At 44.9% G+C, this 21,815-nt stretch overlaps 1 protein-coding gene across 1 annotated transcript in view; it reads right to left on the bottom strand.

Annotated features, from left to right (window-relative positions):
- Positions 1 to 19,530, bottom strand: part of GPR39 (G protein-coupled receptor 39) — a 235,237-nt gene extending 215,707 nt beyond the window's left edge. The window contains exon 1 of the mRNA XM_036858044.1: positions 18,153 to 19,530. Within this exon, the coding sequence (XP_036713939.1) occupies positions 18,153 to 19,008 (856 nt within the window). The 5' untranslated portion in view covers positions 19,009 to 19,530. The remainder of the gene's footprint in view (positions 1 to 18,152) is intronic.
- Between the last annotated feature and the right edge of the window lie 2,285 nt (positions 19,531 to 21,815).

The following is a 21,815-nucleotide window of genomic DNA, read 5'->3' as shown; positions in this document are numbered from 1 at the left end:
AAGAAGAAGAGAAAAAGAAGGTGACTGAGAAAATATTTGAAGAGATTACAGTCGAAAACTTCCCTAACATGGAAAAGGAAATAGCCAATCAACTCCAGGAAGCGCAGAGAGTCCTATACAAGATAAACCCAAAGAGAAATACACCGAGACACATATTAACCAAACTATCAAAAATTAAATACAAAGAAAAAATATTAAAAGCAGCAAGGGAAAAGCAACAAATAACATACAAGGGAATCCCCATAAGGTTAACAGCTGATCTTTCAGCAGAAACTCTGCAAGCCAGAAGCGAGTGGCAGGAAATACTCAAAATGATGAAAGGGAAAAACCTACAATGAAGATTACTCTACCCGGCAAGGATCTCATTCAGATTCGATGGAGAAATCAAAAGTTTTACAGACAAGCAAAAGCTATGCGAATTCAGCACCACCAAACCACCTCTACAACAAATGCTAAAGGAACTTCTCTATGTGGAAAACACAAGAGAAGAAAAGGACCTACAAAAACAAACCCATAACAATTAAGAAAATGGTAATAGGAACATACATATCAATAATCACCTTGAATGTAAATAGATTAAATGCTCCAACCAAAAGACACAGACTGGCTGAAAGGATCCAAAAACAAGAACCTTATTTATGCTGTCTACAATAGACCCACTTCAGACCTAGGGACACATACAGAGTGAAAGTGAGGGGATGGAAAAAGATATTCCATGCAAATGGAAATCACAAGACAGCTGGAGTAACACTACTCATATCAGATAAAATAGACTTTAAAATAAAGACATTTACAAGAGATAAGGAAGAACACTACATAATGACCAAGGGATCAATCCAAGAAGAAAACGTAACAATTATAAATATTTATGCACCCAACACAGGAGCACCTCAATACATAAGGCAAATGCTAACAGCCATAAAAGGAGAAATCGACAGTAACACAATAATGATGGGGGACTTTAACACCCCACATACACCAATAGACAGATCATCCAGACAGAAAATAAATAAGGAAACACAAGCTTTAAATGATACAGTAGACCAGAGAGACTTAATTGATATTTTTAGGACATTCCACCCAAAAGCGGAAGAATACACTTTCTTCTCAACTGCACGTGGAACACTCTCCAGAACAGATCATATCTTGGGTCACAAATCAAGCCTCAGAAAATTTAAGAAAACTGAAATCGTATCAAGCATCTTTTCTGACCACAATGCTATGAGATTAGAAGTGAATTACACGAAAAAAACAGTAAGAAACACAACTACATGGAGGCTAAACAGCACGCTGTTAAATAATCAAGAGATCACTGAAGAAATCAAAGAGGAAATTAAAAAATACCTAGAAACAAATGACAACGAAAACACAACGATCCAAAACCTATGGATACACCAAAAGCAGTTCTAAGAGGGAAGTTCATAGCAATTCAAGCTCACCTCAAGAAACAAGAAAAATCTCAAATAAACAATCAAATCTTACACCTAAACCAACTAGAAAAAGAAGAACGAAGAAAACCGAAAGTTAGGAGAAGGAAAGAAATCATAAAGATCAGAGCAGAAATAAATGAAATAAAAAAAATAAAATAAAATAACAAAGATCATAAAATTAAAAGCTGGTTCTTTGAGAAGATAAACAAAATTGATAAACCTTTAGCCAGACTCATCAAGAAAAAAAGGGAGAGGACTCAAATCAATAAAATTAGAAATGAAAAAGGAGAGATTGCAACCGACACAGCAGAAATACAAAAGATCATAAGAGACTACTACAAGCAACTATATGCCAATAAAATGGACAACCTGGAAGAAATGGACAAATTCTTGGAAAAGTACAACCTCCCAAGATTGAACCAGGAAGAATTAGAAAATATAAACAGACCAATCACAGGTAATGAAATTGGAACTGTAATGAAAAATCTTCCAACAAACAAAAGCCCAGGACCAGATGGCTTCACAGGCGAATTCTATCAAACGTTTAGAGGAGAGCTAACACCCATCTTTCTCAAACTCTTCCAAAAACCTGCAGAGGGAGAAACACTTCCAAATTCATTCTATGAAGCCACCATCACCCTGATACCAGAACCAGACAAAGATATCACAAAAAAGAAAATTATAGACCAATATCACTGATGAACATAGATGCAAAAATCCTCAACAAAATACTAGCAAACAGAATCCCAACAACACGTTAAAAGGATCATACACAATGATCAAGTGGGATTTATCCCAGGGATGCAAGGATTCTTTAATATACGCAAAATAATTAATGTGATACACCATATTAACAAATTGAAGAACCAAAACCATATGATCGTCTCAATAAATGCAGAAAAAGCTTTTGACAAAATTCAACACTCATTTAAGATAGAAAACTCTCCAGAAAGTGGGCATAGAGGGAACCTACCTCAACATAATGAAAGCCATACGTGACAAACTCACAGCAAGCATCATACTCAATGGTGAAAAACTGAAAGCATTTCCTCTAAGATCAGGAACAAGGCAAGGATGTCCACTCTCACCACTATTATTCAACATAGTTTTGGAAGCCCTAGCCAAGGCCATCAGAGAAGAAAAAGAAATTAAAGGAATACAAATTGGAAAAAAAGAAGTAAAACTGTCACTGTTTGCAGATGACATGACACTATAAATAGAAAATCCTAAAGATGCCACCAGAAAACTACTAGAACTAATCAATGAATTTGGTAAGTTTGCAGGATACAAAATTAATGCACAGAAATCTCTTGCATTCCTATACACTAACAACGAAAGATCAGAAAGAGAAATTAAGGAAATAATCCCATTTACCATCGCAACAAAAAGAATGAAATACCTAGGAATAAACCTACCTAAGGAGGCAAAACAGCTGTACTCAGAAAACTATAAAACACTGATGAAAGAAATTAAAGATAACATAAACAGATGGAGAGATATACCATGCTCCTGGATTGGAAGAATCAATATTGTGAAAATGACTATAGTACCCAAAGCAATCTACAGGTTCAATGCAATCCCTATCAAATTACCAATGGCATTTTTCACAGAACTAGCACAAGAAATTTTACAATTTGTATGGAAACACAAAAGACCCCGAATAACCAAAGCAATCTTAAGAAAGAAAAACAGAGCTGGGGGAATCAGGCTCCCTGACTTCAGACTATAATACAAAGCTACAGTAATCAAGACAGTATGGTAGTGGTACAAAAACAGAAATATAGATCAGTGGAACAGGATAGAAAGCCCAGAGATAAACCCACACACATATGGTCACCTCATCTTTGACAAAGGAGGCAAGAATATACAATGGAGAAAAGACAGCCTCTTCAATAAGTGGTGCTGGGAAAAATGGACAGCTGCATGTAAAAGAATGAAATTAGAATACACTCTAATACCATACACCAAAATAAACTCAAAACGGATTAAACACCTAAATGTAATACCAGACACTGTAAAACTCTTAGAGGAAAACATAGGCACAACACTCTATGACATAAATCACAGCAAGATCCTTTTGGACCCACCTCCTAGAGTAAGGGAAATAAAAACAAAAACAAATAAGTGGGACGTAATGAAACTTAAAAGCTTTTGCACAGCAAAGGAAACCATAAACAAGACGAAAAGACAACCCTCAGAATGGGAGAAAATATTTGCAAATGAAGCAACTGACAAAGGATTAATCTCCAAATATATAAACAGCTCATACAGCTCAATATTAAAGAAACAAACAACCCAATCCAAAAATGGGCAGAAGACCTAAATAGACATTTCTCCAAAGAAGACATACAGATGGCCAAGAAATACGTGAAAAGATGCTCAACATCACTAATCATTAGAGAAATGCGAATCAAAACCACAGTGAGGTATCAGCTCACACCGGTCAGAATGGCCATCATCAAAAAATCTACAAACAATAAATGCTGGAGAGGGTGTGGAGAAAAGCACTATGGAGAACAGCATGGAGCTTCCTTAAAAAACAAAAAATACAACTACCATATGACCCAGTAATTCCACTACTGGGCATATACCCTGCGAAAACCATAATTCAAAAAGAGTCATGTACCACAATGTTCATTGCAGCACTATTTACAATAGCCAGGACATGGAAGCAACCTAAATGTCTATCAACAGATGAATGGATAAAGAAAATGTGGCACATATATACAATGGAATATTACTCAGCCATAAAAAGGAATGAAATTGAGTTATTTGTAGTGAGGTGGATGGACCTAGAATCTGTCATACAGAGTGAAGTCAGTCAGAAAGAGAAAAACAAATACCGTATGCTAACGCATATATATGGAATTTTAAAAAGCAGTACTGATGAACCTAGTGGCAGGGCAAGAATAAAGACGCAGATGTGGATAATGGACTTGAGGGCACGGCGGGGGAAGGGGAAGCTGGGATGAAGTGAGAGAGTAGCATGGACATATATACACTACCAAATGTAAAATAGATAGCTACTGGGAAGCAGCTGCATAGCACAGGGAGATCAGCTCAGTGCTTTGTGATCACCTAGAGGGGTGGAATAGGGAGGGTGGGAGGGAGGCTCAAGAGGGAGGGGATATGGGGATATATGTATACATGTAGCTGATTCACTTTGTTATACAGTAGAAACTAACACAACATTGTAAAGCATTTATACCCCAATAAAGATGTGGGGAAAAAAAATGCATGTACCCAAGACTTTTCTTATAAGTTGCCTAAAATAAGCAAAATTAAAAGCTTCCAACTAGTTAAAAAAAAAAAACAAAAAAACACCGCAGGGCTTCCCTGATGGTGCAGTGGTTAAGAATCCGCCTGCCAATGCAGGGGACACAGGTTCGAGCCCTGGTCCAGGAAGATCCCACATGCCACGGATCTTCTAAGCCCATGCGCCACAACTACTGAGCTTGCGTGCCACAACTGCTGAAGCCCACACGCCTAGAGCCCATGCTCTGCTACAAGAGAAGCCACTGCAATGAGAAGCCCACGCACCGCAACAAAGAGTAGACCCCGCTCGCCGCAACTAGAGAAAAGTCCGCGTGCAGCAACAAAAAAACCCAACGCAGCCAAAACCCAACTCAGCCAAAAATTAATTAATTAAAAAAAAAAAAACCACAAGGAGATATCACCTGACATCTTTCAAAATGGCTATTATCAAAAAGACAACAAATAACATGTGTTGATGAGGATGTGGAGAAAAGTGAACCCTCATGCTGTTGGTGGGAATGTAAACTGGTGAAGTTATTATGGAAAATAGTATGAATAGTCCTCAAAAAATTAAAAACAGTACTATCATACCATCCAGCAATTCCACTTCTGAGTATCCAAAGAAAACACAAACACTTGTTCAAAAAGTTATACGCACCCCCATGTTCATTTCAACATTATTTACAATAGCCAAGATATGAAAGCAACCTAAATGCCCATCAATAGATGAATAGATAAAGAAGATATGCATATATATATATATATATATACACACACATATATATGTATGTATATATATACACACACATATATATATATAATGGAATATTACTCAGTCATAAAAAAGAATGAAATCTTGCCATTTATGACAACATGGATAGACCTAGAGGGAAGTATGCTAAGTGAAATAAGTCAGACAGAGAAAGACAAATACCTTATAATTTCACTTCTATGTGGACTCTAAAAAACAAAACAAATGAACAAGTATAACAAAACAGAAACAGAGTCATAGATACAGAAAACCAACAGGTAGTTGCCAGAGAGGGTAGAGAGAAATAAACGAGGGAGATTAACAGGTACAAACTTCCAGATGCAAAATAAATGAGTCACGGGTATGAAATGTACAGTGGGAGGAATATAACCAATTCTTTTGTAATATCTTTGTATAGTGACAGATGGTAACTAGGCTCACGGTGATCTTTTTGAAATGTGTAGAAATAGCGAATCACTATGCTGTGTACCAGGAACGAACACAGTGTTGTCAATCCATTATTGTGGCAAAATAAACAAACTCACAGAAAAAGACATCAGATTCGTGGCAGGGGGTAAGGGTAGGGGGGAAATTGGATGCAGGTAGTTAAAAGGTACAAACCTCCGTTTATAAGATAAATAACTACTAGGGATGTAATGTACAACATGATAAATATAATGAACACAGCTGTACCTTATATAAGAAAGTTGCTAAGAGAACAAATCCTAAGAGCTCTCATCGTAAGGACAAAAAATTTTTTCTATTTCTTTAAGTTTGTATCTACAGAAGACGATGGATGCTCTCTAAACTTATTTAACATTTCATGATGTATGGAAGTCAAATCATTATACTGTATGCCTTAAACTTACACAATACTGTATGTCAATTGTATCTCAATAAAACTGGAAGAAAAAAAAGAGAGCAAAGTCCCCAAACATAAGAAGGGTACTCAAGGGGACTTCCCTGGCAGTCCAGGGGTTCTGTGGGATCTGTGCTTCTACTGCTGGGGGCGCGGGTTTGAGCCCTTTCCCTGGTCAGGGAACTAAGATCCCACCTGCCTCGCCAGTGTGGCTAAAATAAAAAACAAAAACAACAAAAAAGAAACATGCACCAGACTTGGCATCCTGGTTTCTTCCCTCCTCATCCCTCACCGCCCGTAACAAGGCCCCCACAGCTGGACCACATCCTATTCGAAGAGCCCATCTCTTTGCTGAGGGAAGAACATGGACTTCGGAGTTAGACTGTAGCTCAAATCTCCATGGGTGATTACCTCGGGCAATTCTGAAAACCAAGGATAATTCTACTCTCATGATGGTGATGTTATAAGGAATAAAGTATAAAGGCCGGTCCCTTGATTGGCTGGTCCGGTGCTCTGATCAGCCTTAGCAGCAGAATGCTAGAGAAGAGGGAACAGGAAGTGCTCTGAACAAAACACCTATTTTGAAAGAAGGACCAAATGCTTCATTTTCTGGGCATCTCATAAGCCCCCTTGAATTTTAATACAACATGAGTCAGGGGACGTCTTCCCCTAAACTTCACTGAGATTGAATTTTCACTACCTTGCAAATGGAGGTTTGGAGCCTGACTTAAGTTTCTTTTTCAAAATAATGTGAAGTTTCTTCTGCCTAAGTGTCATGGAGCAAATTCCCACTTGTCATGACTACAAAGAGTTCCTATTACAACTCTAACTAGTCCTTACTACATATGGTGAGTTCAGTCGTTCCCAATTCATCCTTTTCTATTCTTTTTGAGTTAAAGAATCCCTTCCACATGTCGTAGATAGGTGCTCCTCAAGCTTTTAATCTGCGTAGGAATCACAGAGACCTGCACGCAATGCAGATTCTAATTCAGTAGGTGCGGGGTGTGGCCCAAGACTCTATAGTTTACAATTTCCAGGTGATGTGGATGCTGCTGATCTATGGACCACACAGTGAATATCAAGTTTGTAGAGAACATCTCTGGGGTGGGTGACGTCCAATTAACCACCCTATTAAAAATGCCGGTGCTCAGAACCAGTTTACTTTATAAGCAGCCATTACCCGCCACTCTTCATCAAGGGTATTTTTAGGCTCCCTTCTACAAGGCTCCACCTCTATACTTTGATGCCCCAACTAGAGAAATATTACGCTCCTCGAAGGGGAGAATGAGCATCTTGATCTCTAAAGTCTAAATGACACCCTACACATTTTAGGATTTCGTAAATACCTGATGAATGAAGCGCTAAAGTGAAACGCGAAGACCTGCTGGAGAATTTAGAGCAGGGTGAAGCCGGTCCAGGAAGGCTTCCTGGAGGAAGGGGCCTTCAAGAGATTCAGTAATGAGAAAAACTCCAGGTCCAAGAAGGAGAACAGGCTACTTCTACACAGGTTTTCTTCACCCTCTGGAAAGCAAACTTCACTTGCCTCCCCTGTCGAGACAAACTTGAAAAACGGTGACAACACAGCAGCTGTCCTCTAAATATACAAAATATGCAGCTGTCCGTTCAACATGATATTTCATCCTTCAGAACTGTGGCACATAGAAAGTCGACCCATAAATTTCCCAGAAAGCTTTGTTTCTGCTGAGTAGGTCATGTCTTCCAAAGAATAATAATATGTAAAGCCAGAGACCAAATGAGTTTGCTTCTACCCCAATACCCTGTGTGTAGTGTTTTATTTCTAAGGTAAGCTGGATTTTTTTCCCCTTCACTAGAGAAAGAAGATGGCTTTTCTCTACAAATTCAATGAACCTCATCCCCCAACTGGGCCTGACTCCCACGTATGCAGGCCTTTGGTTTCCAGTATGATGCTGCAGCCTCTTGATCCCCGTCTATCAGATCCTGGTACCACCACTGCTCTCCAGCTACCCAGCCCCCCTTGAAATGTGTAAAAGAGCCTGATGAGATGTCTGGCAGGCTTCTGCCCGCCAGAATGGCTCTTACACACAGTTAAGTGCAAACAGGAAATTTTGTCAAGTTTCTCAGTTGGCAGAAACCCCTAACATCAGAAAATGGTAAAGTTTGTTAGCCTGAGACATTTCTCGTACTCAGACGTGCTTTCAGCACTGGGGTTGGCTCCCACTGTCCACCCCCCTTTTTCCATTTGAAGCTAAATGATGAAGAATGTAAGCGCTCTGCTCTGGTGAGAAGGCTCTGGAAAGCAGCAAAGCTGCCCATTCACTGATTCACCCAACTTTCGTTCAGCACCTTCTAAGTGCCAGGCTCTGAGGAAAAAGAGCTACGCAATGCATGATAATTAAAAGATGAATCTACCACAGTCCTCCTCTTTGACAACCAAGGTATCCAGGGGTTCAAACTTCCAGCTGATGGGACTCAAACCTGCAAAGTTTGAATTCCCCAAATAAGAGTCTAAAAGTCCAGAGAAAATCCCATGGTGCCCCGGATCATGGTAAATTTCCTAATCACTTGAGCCTTAGCAGGTGTTCAATAAATGGTGGGTGAATCCAGGAATGGCTGGGCCATGGGTACAGGTCTTAGAAGGTGGGACTTTTCACAGAGAAGCTTCTAGAGATTAGGTTTGGAAGATATAACTAAGGCAGGACATGCGTCTACCTTGGAGCCCCTTACCGGAGTTCAGGGAATGTATCAGTTTTCTACTGCTACATAACAACATCTATTTATTAGCTCACATTTCTGTAGATCGGAACTCCAGACCCGGCATGGCTGAGATCTCTGCTCAGGGTCTCATGGTATCAGCCAGGCTGAATTCTTTTCTGAAGGTGCTGGGGGGAAATCCACCTCTCAGCTCATTCAGATCCCCATTTCTTTCCTGGCGCTCAGCTCCTAGGGACCACCTACATTCCCTGCCAGTGACCCCTCCAGATCTCCAAAGCCAATAATAGAGAATGCCTCTTACCTCCCACCCCCTCTTGTGATTTGAATCTCTGAGGTCCCCTGTCTCTGACTTCTAGACCCAGATTTAAACGGTCTTGTGACTTGATTAAGCCCACGCAGAAAAATCTCCCTATTTTAAGGTCAACTGATTCGGGAACTTAATTACTTCTGCAAAATCCCTTCACTGCAACACCTCGATTAGTGTTTGACTGAATAAGTGGGAGCAGACGTATGTACACCAGGGTTCCAGAATTCCAGGAGCCATCTCAGATTTCTGCCTACCACAGGGAAGAGGAAGAAAGGCAGGTAGAGGCGAAGCGATTTCCTGAGGATCACAGCTTTGTGTGGTCCCCTTCCTACCCAAGAGCCCACCACTGACAGGGAATTTCAATCCCAGCACCTGTTAAAGCAGTTCACAGCCACGGCGGCCCCAGCCCAGCAGGGTATTTGAAGAACTATGAGCGTGCACGGTCCCTGATCTCAGGAAGCCCCAAGAATAGCTGGGAGAGGGACTTCCCTGGTGGTCCAGTGGTTGGGAATGCACCTTCCAACGCAGGGGACACTGGTTCGATCCCTGGTCGGGGAACTAGGATCCCACACGCGGTGGGGCAACTAAGCCCGCGCGCCACAACGACTGAGCTCACATGCCTCAAATACAGAGCCCACGCGCCACAACTAGAGAGAAGCCTGCGCGCCGCAACGAAGGGCCCGCAACTAAGACCCGACGCAGCCAAAAATAAAATAAGCAAAGCAATTCTTTAAAAAAAAAACGAATAGTTGGGAGACAACACATGGGACCCCATCTGAGAAATGGGGTCTCAGATGGCTCATCGTTCACAGAAGATCAGTGTGGGAAGGCTTGGAGGAAGAAGTGGGGACTTGAAACTGTCACTGAAGAACGAGCAGACCACTGCACAGTGGAGATAAGTTAGAGCGACTACGACCAAGCCAGCTCCTAACCAGAGCCTGTGCAATGTGGAGGCGCTTGGGGCCTCCATGCTGGGGACAGATAAGGAGCTGAAGGGAAGCACAGTCACTCTCTGGCCATGGAAGGCGGCAGCGACAGCAAGAGTTGGACAAACCAAGAGCCAGAGGCCTGAACAATGGCAGGAAGAACCAACTGGCATCAGGTGCTCCACCAGGATTGTGTCCCAGGGAAGGGTCGTCTCTTTTCCACTCTGGGAACATGACCAGGCCTGTATGTTGACTCCAACTGCAGTTCCACAAATGCTGTCACCCCAGGGGCAGCAGCACAAATTTAACTGTGCTGCTTCTCCCCTTAAAGCCCTTCAATGGCTGCCAAGGAGAAATGACAAGCCCCTTAGCTATGGTCTTGTCTGGACCAGGTGGCATGGTGGCTGATCTTATCCACCAGGCTGGGTTCATGGTACATTAAAGGGAGAGCTACGGGGACTTCCCTGGCAGTCCAGTGGTTAAGACTCTGCGCTCCCAATGCAGGGGGCACAGGTTCGATCCCTGGTTGGGGAACTAAGATCCTCCATGCCACCTGGCACAGCTTAAAAAAAAAAAAAAAAAAAAGGGAGAGACTATGGAGTTTAGAAGTCTTTTCTTCACCCTTCCCAAAACCTAGCCAAAGAGGTCAAGAAGTCCAGCTTCCGGGCTCAAAACTGAAAACAATACCTTTAGACAAGGCAGTACCTGCTTTTTTGCTTCCCTGGGGTGACAAGCCTTCTGGTTAAGACTTGAGGGAGAGGGCTGCAAGTGAATGCAATTTAAGGGGAAAATAAAAACATATTGGTTGAATATTTTCAAAACACTGCCCCCGCTGCATCCTCTTTCCATCACCCTGAGGACACCCCTGTCAACAAGTGGTGAAAGGGCCTGCTAAGAAATAATTTTTCGAGTTGTCTCATTCCATTATCATCCGGTGAAACAGAGTTTAACAAGCACTGTTAAACACCACCTTAATCACTTTCATTTCAGGGTTACTTCTGGCAGGTACACATAGTGAAAGCTGATATTCAGGGGCTGATTAACACAGACTGTTCCTTGGCTCAGGGGAGATAAAATCTCAAATGTCCTCCACGATGGCTTGACTTTTCAGAGGCCTGAGAAGAATCAGATCCCTTTCAAGAGAGCATCTTTAGGTTTGGACTAATCAGAAAAATTCTGAGGAATGGTAAGTTCCTAGAGGAAAGCACACCCAAGGGAAAACAGAACATCATTCCCCAATCCCAAACTCAGGCGTGTTCAGGTATTTATTCAGTCAACAAAATTTCATTGAACATCTGCTGTGTGCCAGCCCCTATGCTAGGATGAAGGACAGTGGGGAGCAAGATTAAGAATAGCTCCTGTCCTGGGCTTCCCTGGTGGCACAGTGGTTGAGAATCCGCCTGCCAATGCAGGGGACACGGGTTCGAGCCCTGGTCTGGGAAGATCCCACATGCCGCGGAGCAACTGGGCCCGTGAGCCACAACTACTGAGCCTGTGCGTCTGGAGCCTGTGCTCCACAACAAGAGAGGCCGCGATAGTGAGAGGCCCGCGCACCGCGATGAAGAGTGGCCCCCACTTGCCGCAACTAGAGAAAGCCCTCGCACAGAAACGAAGACCCAACACAGCCAAAAATTAATTAATTAATTAATTAATTTAAAAAAAAAAAAAAAAAGCAAGGCAGATACTAGAAAAGATGGTGAAAATAAGAAACAATGTTCCTAAAAAGTACTTTAAAAAAAAAAAGAATAGCTCCTGTCCTCAAGGAATCAGAAGGAAGGCAGACACCAATCAAATGATTTCACCATTAAATGTAAAATTATAACTGTGAGTCTTGTTTCAAGGGAGGTTAAATTAAGTCAGGGAGGATGGGCCATGCCCATCATGACTGAGGTTAAATGAGGTCAGAAGGGCAGGGCTCTAATCTCATTGGACTGGCTTCCTTATTAACAAAAAGAAGAGATAAAGAGATCTCCCTCTCTGTGCTCACAGAGCAAGGGCCATGTGAGGACTCAGTAAGAAAGCTGCTACTTGCAAACCAAAGAAGTCTCACCAGAAACCATCCCTGCCATCTCCCAGATCTCAGATTTCTAGCTTCCAGAACTGTGAGAAAATAAACGTCTGCTGTTTAAGCCCCACTATCTGTGGTATTTTGTCATGGCAGCTCCAGCAGACTAACACAATGGGAGAACTGCACCCGATGCAGTTGGAGGGGCAGCTGACCACGAGGTCTTATGTTAAGGATTTTGATCCTTGACCTAAAAGCCATGGGAAGCCATTAACGGACTTGAACTTGATGGGCCTGGGAATGGGGGCATCAATGGGATCCCAGCAGCTGCAGCACGAACAGCCTAGGCGAGGGTAGATGCAGACATTCCTCCAGTGATGCCGTGTCCAATCAAGGCCCCTCAAAGTAGGAAAGGGGCTCCAGGAGCTCAAGCTCTTTGACGGTCCCTACAAAGGAAGGTGCTATCAGCGAGCAGGGCCCAGGTAAGGCTGAACACGTCTGTTTACAAGAACTGACAGCAGCAGTGGTAACCAGTCTTTTCTTCAGTGCTCAGTTCGCGGCCAAGGGGTAGAGGTGGAGAGTCAGGCGGGTTGTCGCAGGGTTGCAGACCAGCAGGGGAGCTGGGCGGAAGGAAAAGGCGGAGAGAGGTGACAGTGTGATCCAAGTGGTGGGTCAGAGGACCTTGTCCAGTGGGGCAGGACAGGGCTCCTTGACACCCAATTCAATATGCTTCCTCTGTGCTGTCTCTACACGCAATCCACCCCAGCAAAGGGAGGAGGAGAACAGAGGCAGCAAGCCGAATACTCGAGGCAAAACTTTTGTCCTGAAATATCCAAACATTTGAGTCAAAATAATCTCTCACTCTAAAAATGTCAGTAAATTTACTTCTGGTGATATTTCCCTGAGAGACTGAGTTGGCTTAGCCCTTTACACCACAGAAATAGCCTTTACTGAGAAAATTAATGACACAAACATGATAGTAAGACCAGAATTTAAACTAGTCAGGAAAACAATTATTTAAAAATTCTTTGGGCACTTCAGAGCACTTCAAGGCATTCATTTTCATGTCATCAGTTGATATACACAAGGGTATAGAGATTGATTTTTCAATTAATTATATTTCTGCATATGGCCTGTATGTGGGGTGCAGAACTTCATGAAGTCAATGAAAGGGAAGCTACAGAAACACATGAATCAAATGACAAGCCACTGACAAAGGAAGGTCTGGCCGAATTAAACCAGTTAATCCTGAAACAATGGGAAATTGACAAGGATGATGCTAAAACAGGTACTTCAAGGAGGATGAATTAAATAGCAACTGAATTAAGAGAAGCTCTTGGGAGAAAGCTTTCTTTATAATCTTGCTGTTGCAGAAAATCAAACACAATGGCTATCACAACTATTTTGTCGAAAAAATTACAAGTGAAGCACTTGTTTCATTCTGAAAATAATTATTATAAGAATTCACATATGATTAGAAACTATGATAAAATATAAGACAAATTTCTTTTCATAATTTTCACCTTTGTTTTTCACAATGACATCCCAATAAAACCTCTTTTCATGGGAAATTTTGGACTCCATTTTAAGAAACTAATTTGAAGTTTGTTTCAGGTACTGATTGTGAAGAGGAGCCACTGTCAACATCTCAGCTTTCTTTCTCTGTCTCTCCCGTGAACACGTGACTTTGACCTCACATCTGAGGTCTTCAGACCCAGAGGATATGATTCTGATCTCCTCCTTGCTTCTCTCTGGCCCACCCCACAAATATCCAAATATGCGTCAACCTTCTTTTTAGAGTAGTTCAGTTCAGCAGCAGCTCTCAATCTTCTTTCCATCCAAATACACTTGGGGCTAAGTCCACATTCAAGATATTCTCCAAGATCAACCCAAGTTGATGTGCAATTCCCATCACTCTCTGCGGCTCCTTCCCTTTCCCTCTGACTCAGGAGAGCAAATCAGAATGCCAAAAAAAAGTGTACCTATTACAGAGTCCTAAGCCTCTATGATGTTTCTTTAATTTCATAATTTCACAATTATCTGTAAAAAAAATTTTCATAACTATGGTTGAAAGCCCATCACTACCCTACAGGTCCTTAGGAGGTAGGCGTAACCTAGTCCCAATCACTTTACGCTCTTGCAAGTTACAAATTACAACTCTCCGTTTAAACTACTCTTGTTCCACTTTGAGTGGGTGACATCTGACAGCAAGCCACATGTGCAACAGACACAAACACGAGTGTCTGTGGACCTGGGTGCCCCACGCATTGAAAATAACTCCAAGTGAGAGTTCAGAAATATAAGACGGAAGGTCTGGGAAGAAAAAAAAAAAAAAGATGGAAGGTCTGGGAAACCCTCTTGAAAGGAAGACTCATTTTGCATATTCTCAACATCTAAGGTATAAAGAGACAAATGCACCAGTTCCTTGCCTCCAGAAGAGACAGGAATCCAGACCAGGCAACCTCTGTTCTGGCAAGGGACAAGTCATATTAGCCGTGACCGTGCAAAAAGAAATAAGTCTAGTACTGATTTCTCACTGAGCTGACAAGAGGCAAGAAGGGACACTCATGTGTCCAGAAATGTGTACTTTCACATTATTATTGTTTTCTCCTGCAAATTGCTTGAGAGCTAGGAGGTGTCCCCGCATCTCTTTCCCTCCCAGAGTTCCCAATTTGTTTTCATTATTCACCAGCCCAGCACCTCAGCTAGAGTCAGGCACAATAGCAAAAGATGCAGAAAGGAAATTTAATATGTTCTACATAGACTTCCTCATCTTGGCTAGATTTATGAATTTCCCTTCTGTTATGCAGAAGTTAGCATTTTTAACAATGAGGGGGGAAATTCCTTAATTGTTTTTTTATTGCCTCCAGAGCTCCAAAGACATTGTGCTGTTGTCATTTACATTTCACATTAAATGCAAAATGTTTGAAATGAGCAAATATTTGTTTTAATTTGATACATCTGTTAACTCAAGTGCTAAAAAGACAGCTAAATCACTATGTTAAATTCAGCGACTTCTAAACAATGTATATATTCATTTGTTCTGGGTTAAAAATGCCCCAAAGCATAAGTTTTATGAAACACAAAGTAAATTGCATTGTATCAATCTGATGGATGCAGGGCATGATTTCTTCCTCTTCACTCCATTAATTTATTTCCTAACTTGAGTTAATTAGTGAGGCTCCTATTTTTAAAAGGTCTTTGAAATTCACTGGGAGTGGGAACAGTTGCAAGAACTGCTTTGGAAACCTACTGCAGAGGAAATGGGCTAAATACAAATGGTAAATTCCCCCAAGACATTATCACACATTGAGCACCTGATTGCCATTCAACAATCTATGCTGGGAACACAGTGGGTGATTAATACATAGTTGTTACAAGAAAGCGGAGAGAACAACAAGGAAAGAATGAGCGCAGCTGAGAGAGCAGACTCATTCCAGGTGACTACTAACTGGATGAGATATCTCCAAGTTCCTATTTGTCTCTACATAAAAGTCTGTGACGTTCTGATTTTATGTCTGAATGGAGACATAACTCCAACATGGAGACTGACTTCAACTTGGAACAATACCCACTAGGAGAAGAGACATCTATTCAGAGAAATTAAAATTTTTTAAATAAAAAGAGATTGGTACAATAGAGAACAAAGATGAATCAATTATTTTTTTCCTTGGTCAAATGCAGTCTTAATTCCTAAATTAGGGTGGGAGATTTAAAAAAAAAAAAAAAAGGAAATTCATTCATACTAAAGTATAAATTACTGCTAAAAGTTTAAAATATGCCTAAGGGTATATGGCGGAAAGAAGAACTAGTCTTTCAACAGATGTTCAAGCAAATCCAATGTCCGTTTCTTCTGGAATATTTTGGGCAGAAGCCAATGGGCAAGAGAGATTGAGTTGGGCTGGGTGCCCTTCCTAAGTCCCTAGACAATGTCACCTGCTACAGCCGCCTTACTCCAATTTCCAGAAAGGCTGCAACACCTTATCAAAGTCCTGCTTTATTTCATTTTCCTTTCCCCATGAGCCTGTGAAAAAGCCACAGGCAGCCACTCATTTCCCTGCCCTTGTAATGGCAAAGAACAAATCTGACTCCATCTTGGATCTGTTTCTTTTACTTTAACCTTTGTATTCTATTGCTTTTGCCACAAGAATGTTGCCTACAGCCTGAAATATACAGGATGGCCCACTCTCAAGGCTCTGACCTTTCAAGATATAACATGTTTCCATTCATATAGAGATAAAAAGTTGCAGAACAGAGAATAACATCTGTCTTGTTGGAGGTTTATAGGAACATCCTGACCTGACCTACATGTACAGCTGCAAGAACAAAGGATTCCAGCACCAAGAAGTTTGCAACAAGCAGCCACACCCCCTCCCCCTTAAATATAAAAGAAGTTTGAACTCTTAACTCAGGTAAGATGGTTCTTTGGGACACTAGTTCACCATCTTCTCGCTCTGCTGGCTTTCTGAATAAAGTCATTATTCCTGGCCCCAACACGTCGTCTCTCAATTTACTGTCCTGCTGTGCGGCCAGCAGTGTGAGCTTGGACTCGGTAACACGCTGAGAACCAAGGTTAGAATCTGGGAGCTGCACCTGAGTGCATTTGAACTAGGTCTTCTCTAAGCCTGAAATTGCTCCTCTATGAAATGGAAATATAAGCCAAGAGCACAGCGCCTGATGCAAAGTCGGCACCCCCACACCGCAAACGCCCTCCTGTCATTTCGCACAGACCCAGAGTCAAGTCAGGTCAGTTGTAGGGACACACCAGAAGCCAAGGGCATGGCTGGGACAATACCCAGTTCTTTCCATTTCTCTTCAAGTGCCTTCCAATTTTCTTTCCTAACTCCTTGCCCTAGAACCTGTTTCTCAGGTTTCCCACACCAAAACAAACAGCACCATGATTTATTCCTTCTCTGATGCCACACTGGAAAGGGAGCTGGGGAAAAGGGGAAACATTGTCCTAATAGCTCCCCCTTGACTCACACACACCCACAAGGATATCTTTTTCTTCTTTCCACTAAAAGACATTTTTAAAAACTCTTTGCTCCAGTACACTTTGTGTGTCTCCATGAAAGCCCACCAGGCCCCTCTTCTGAGGCCTTGGGGGGCTACTGATCATGGACCCCTTCCTTCCTGGCACACAGGAGGATCTGACTTTAAATATTTGCATCACAAGAAAAGTTTGGAAAACAAAGCGAGTTCTCTGCAAGGGAATTGGTATTTGGGATGATCAATCAAGTCTCAGGAAATCTGTGAAGCCAGATTTTCTGAATCAGACAAACAAGCCAGCCGGTCCAGCCATGTTTCTGTGTTAAGAAACAGATCCACCAGGGCAAACATGCCAGCACTACCTTGGGGAGTGTGTGTCTGAGAGCTCCAGTTTCTTAAGACTTGGGTAGGAAATCACTTTGGGAGAATAGAGTCCCAGCCTGTGTGTGTTCCCGACAGCCTCGTTTCTACAAAGGAGGAGAAACATGGGAACACCATCTAATTGCCTGAGAAAGGTTCTCCAGGATAAAGATGGGCTAGATAAGGATGCTGCCTTCCATCTTCACAGAACTGGGTCCTTCTCAAAGGACTTTCACCTGTCTCATATTACCTAAGTGGACCCTCACATTTCTCAGTGTTATCCCCATTTTACCCAGGCTATTTTGTGACTTGGCCAGCCATCGCACAGCCGCCACTGCGGAACATACCCAGCCCTTCTGACTGTTGGGCTAGTGCTCTTTTGACCATAACCCAAGTCCCCAAAGCAGAGAGAAGAAACATGCAGAGGCTCAGATCCATGCCTCTTCAGCCTCAACGAACTGAGGTTCACACTCTCAAGGCAAGACTCGAGTTTAGAGGACCGCGGGCGGTGACGGGGTGGGGGTGGGGGTAGGGGGGTGAGGGCGGCTCCCAGGAGGCCCTCCACCCAGGACTCACTCAGGAAGATGATGGTCTGCCTCCGGGCGCTCCTGCTCTCCTCGCTCTCCGACTTCCTGCCCTGCAGCTGCTGCCCCTGGGCGGCCAGCGTGCCCTGCTTACTCCTCGTGAGCGCCCGCATCATACTCCAGCACATGAAGGCCACGGAGAACAGGACCACGAGGTAGATGACGAAGGCACCGAAGATGCTGGACTGGAACACGGTCCAGCGGCTGGACAGGTTGGTGCAGATGGACATGTTGGAGCTCTCCGGCTGCTCGTGGTGGCGGGTACGGGAGCGGTTGCACGTGAGACCGCGGTGACTGGGCACGTTCACCAAGGGGTACTCGACTCCCATGGCAAAAAGCAAAGGCAACGCCACCAGGGCGGAGGTGACCCAGACGAAGGCAATCAGCAGCTTCACGTGGCAGGGCCCCGACATGGCCTTGTACCGGAAGGGGTGGCAGATGGCGATGTAGCGCTCGAAGCTGAGCGTCAGCACGTGCAGCAGCGTGGCGTAGCTGCAGGCCTCGAAGAGGAACGTGTGAAGCTTGCAGGGCACGGTGTAGCTGGGCTTGGTCAGGGGATTCCAGATGATGCTGTAGAACTCCACGGGCATGCCGACGAGGAAGACCAGGATGTCGGAGCAAGCCAGGCTCACCATGTGATCCGTCACCTCCTTCTGCAGGTAGCCCTTCTTCTGCAGCACCTGGGTGACCCGAATGGTGACGCTATTCCCCAGGATGCCCACCACGAAGATGGCCAGGTACACCAGGATGAGGGTGATTTTGATCCAGGAGGCCACCTCGAACCCGGGAACGTGGCTGTGATCGATGACATGGGAGCAGTCACTGCCAGGACGGCTGGGCGAAGCCATGAGGAAGACAGCCGGCCAGGCCGCGGCGTCCAAAGACCTTCTGAACTCCCCTTCCTCCTCCCCGCGCGGCCCGAAGTTCTCGGCCGCAACTCACTAGCGTGGGTGCAGGGCTTTTTCCAGCTCACCTGGAAAAGGTAACAGGCTTTCGGGCGCTTTCACGGAAACTTCCCGGAGCAGCCCAACCTAGCCGAGGCTGGAGGCGGCCGAGGGTGGGGTTTGGGGGGGGGTGTGTCTGGGCGAGGCGGGGAGAGCGCGGAGGAAGGAGGTTCCAATCTCGCTGCAGCCAGTCAGCCCGCAGGCCCCAGCGCGCAGGCCCTTCCCTTCTCTGTCCCGGGCGCTCCCCTCCCGGCTGCCTGGCCCTGGCGCGCCAAACCCACCCTCCGGGAGCGCACGCTCCCGAACGGCTGGAGGCGGGGTGGTCAGCGATTAATCATTAACCGCCGCCGCCTGAGCTCCCGGCCGCAGACCCAGCCCAGCGGGGGCGTGCTCGGCTCACACACACGGTCCCGACACCAGATCTTGGCCCCGGAGCACGGGGCGACGGGTGGCCCCATCTCCCCCGCCGCCTACGCGGCCGCCGCCGAGTCAGCGTCGCCGTCCGGTCCCGCGCGCATCCCACCGCGGGGAGGCGCAGCCGGGAGGAAGCTGGAGTGCGCTCCCGGGCTTAGGCGGGGAAAGACCAAGCTGCCCCCTCCTGCCCTGGGGTCCCTTCGAAGGTTTGGGCCACCACGGCCAGTTTGGGGGGCGGGGGACGGTGGACCCGGGCGCCCGCCTCGGTCGCTGGCCAGTTGGCTGGGCCGCCCTGGCGCAGCCAGCAGGCTTTCGCCTCCTTGGTGCCCTGCCGTCGGGCCCTGGGGTGTTGGCACTGGACAGTCAGGCTGTGCGCTGGCTAGAGCCGCTGTTCCAGGAAGTCGCCCCCAAGCAGGCTACTAGGTCCCCAGAGAAGCCCTGCATCTCCCCAGAGCCTCCCGGGCGTTCTGCGCAGGGCCTGCCTCACCTTCCTGCCGAAGGACCCGAGGAGCGCGGGCTCCCTCCTTTCAGTTTCACTCCACAGCTCAGGCCCCTCTCCCGGCGGCAGCGGCGGGAAGTCCTTAACTGGGGACATGTATATGGAGGAGGGTGGCACCATCCGCCAGGTTGCCCCTGGTGGGAAGCGCGTCCTCCCAGGGAGCTGCGACCAGGACATCAAGGGCAGTAGGAGGGGGTAAACATGGCGATGAGGATCATGACATTTTCCCTCTTCTCAGAAGAGGAAAACCTCTAGTGGGCCCATCTTCATCTTCTAATTCTAAAATCAGAAGGAACTTTGCCGGGGGAGGTAGGGGGCTGTCCTATGCATTGTAGAATATTTAGCATCTTCATGTCCCACGCTGAATAGCGACAGCCAGAATGTGTCCAGACGTTGCCAATTGTCCTCTGAGGGGGCAAAGCTGCCCCAGGTGGAGAACCACTGCCTTGAAGGAAGAAACTGGAACCTCTTCGTCCGTTCATCCTGAGGGTGTAGCACAAGCCTGTCCAAAAAAGCATCCTTAAATTATCACAGCCACTGCCCTGTGATGTGATCGTTTTAAAGATGAAAAAACTGAGGTGTCCAGAGGATAGGTGCTTCCCCAAGGCCATAATAAAGTGAGTGAGGGACTTGAAAACCCAGATCCGTCAAACCCTGGGTATACCTACACTCCTAACAGGGAGGGAATTCTGGGAGCACAGAAGGTGCTCAGGGGCTGAGTCCAGAACAATACACGAAGAGAAACAGGGACTGTATTTTCTGAACCCAACCCTGGGCATGTGGTTTGAGGCCCTCGGCGAATGTTTGATTTTGACACTGTCTCCGAGGGAAAAAAAAAAAAGTTGTATGGCCACTGGATCTTTACAGTTAGCACCCTAGGTGGCTATAGCTATTTTTTTCTCTCCCTTCTCTGTTAAATTACAAGCTCTAAGGCCAAGAAATCTCTCTTTTCCTTTTCTGATACTACTCCACAGAGCCCTAAATAGTACGTTTGGCCAACCCCCCTTCCCCCCACCGTTTGTGCTACTTGACCTACTTGCTGGCGGAGAAACTCTTAACTCATTGCCTCATTGGTGAGCTCTTAACTCATTGCCTCATTGGTGAACTGTGCTTAGCTATATGACCTCAATTGCCATATAGGGGCCGCACAAAGCTCACGGGGTAAGCATGGACTCTTGGAGCTTTCGTAACTACAGATTAGAATCCTGAGTGGACTCCTCTGCAAAAGGCCCTGACTGGTTATTTGCTGTCCCAGAGTGACTGAGAAGAAGGGCTAGGAAGACCCCACCACCACCACCAGCATACAAACACATCCCTGGCCCTGCCCACTTCTCTCTTCTAAAGAGGAAACAAGCCAGGAACCTCACACGTCTTCCTCAGCCCTGCCACTGATTCTTCCTTTGAAATGCTCCTCTTGGTCATTCTCTGAGCCCCTATTACGTGCCAGGCACTTTCCCATAATTCATTTCTTTCAGTCCTCACAAGGCTGCAAGGTGGACGTTATTACCCCATTATACAGATGAAGAAACTGAGGATAAGGAAAATTAAGTGACCTACCATTAAAGGTTGGGGGCAGGCTTCAAACCCAGGTCTGTCTGGCTCCAAAGCCCTCTCCACTCTGGAATGCTATCTCTCTGTGCAGGACAAGACTGTTGGCAGGCTGATAGTGGCATTTTGGGGAGAGAGACTTTTTTTAAGTCACCAGTTCTGATGCTTCTCCTCTCCCCAGCTGCGGCATGCCAGTCATCCTGCAATGTATTTGATAATTCCAATTTGTTCTGCTCAGACAAGATTTCCA

Source organism: Balaenoptera musculus, chromosome 7, assembly GCF_009873245.2.
Source record: "Balaenoptera musculus isolate JJ_BM4_2016_0621 chromosome 7, mBalMus1.pri.v3, whole genome shotgun sequence".
Classification (NCBI taxonomy): Eukaryota; Metazoa; Chordata; class Mammalia; order Artiodactyla; family Balaenopteridae; genus Balaenoptera; species Balaenoptera musculus.
Note: the sequence above shows the minus strand (reverse complement) of the source record. Positions and strands in the feature narration are given on the sequence as shown.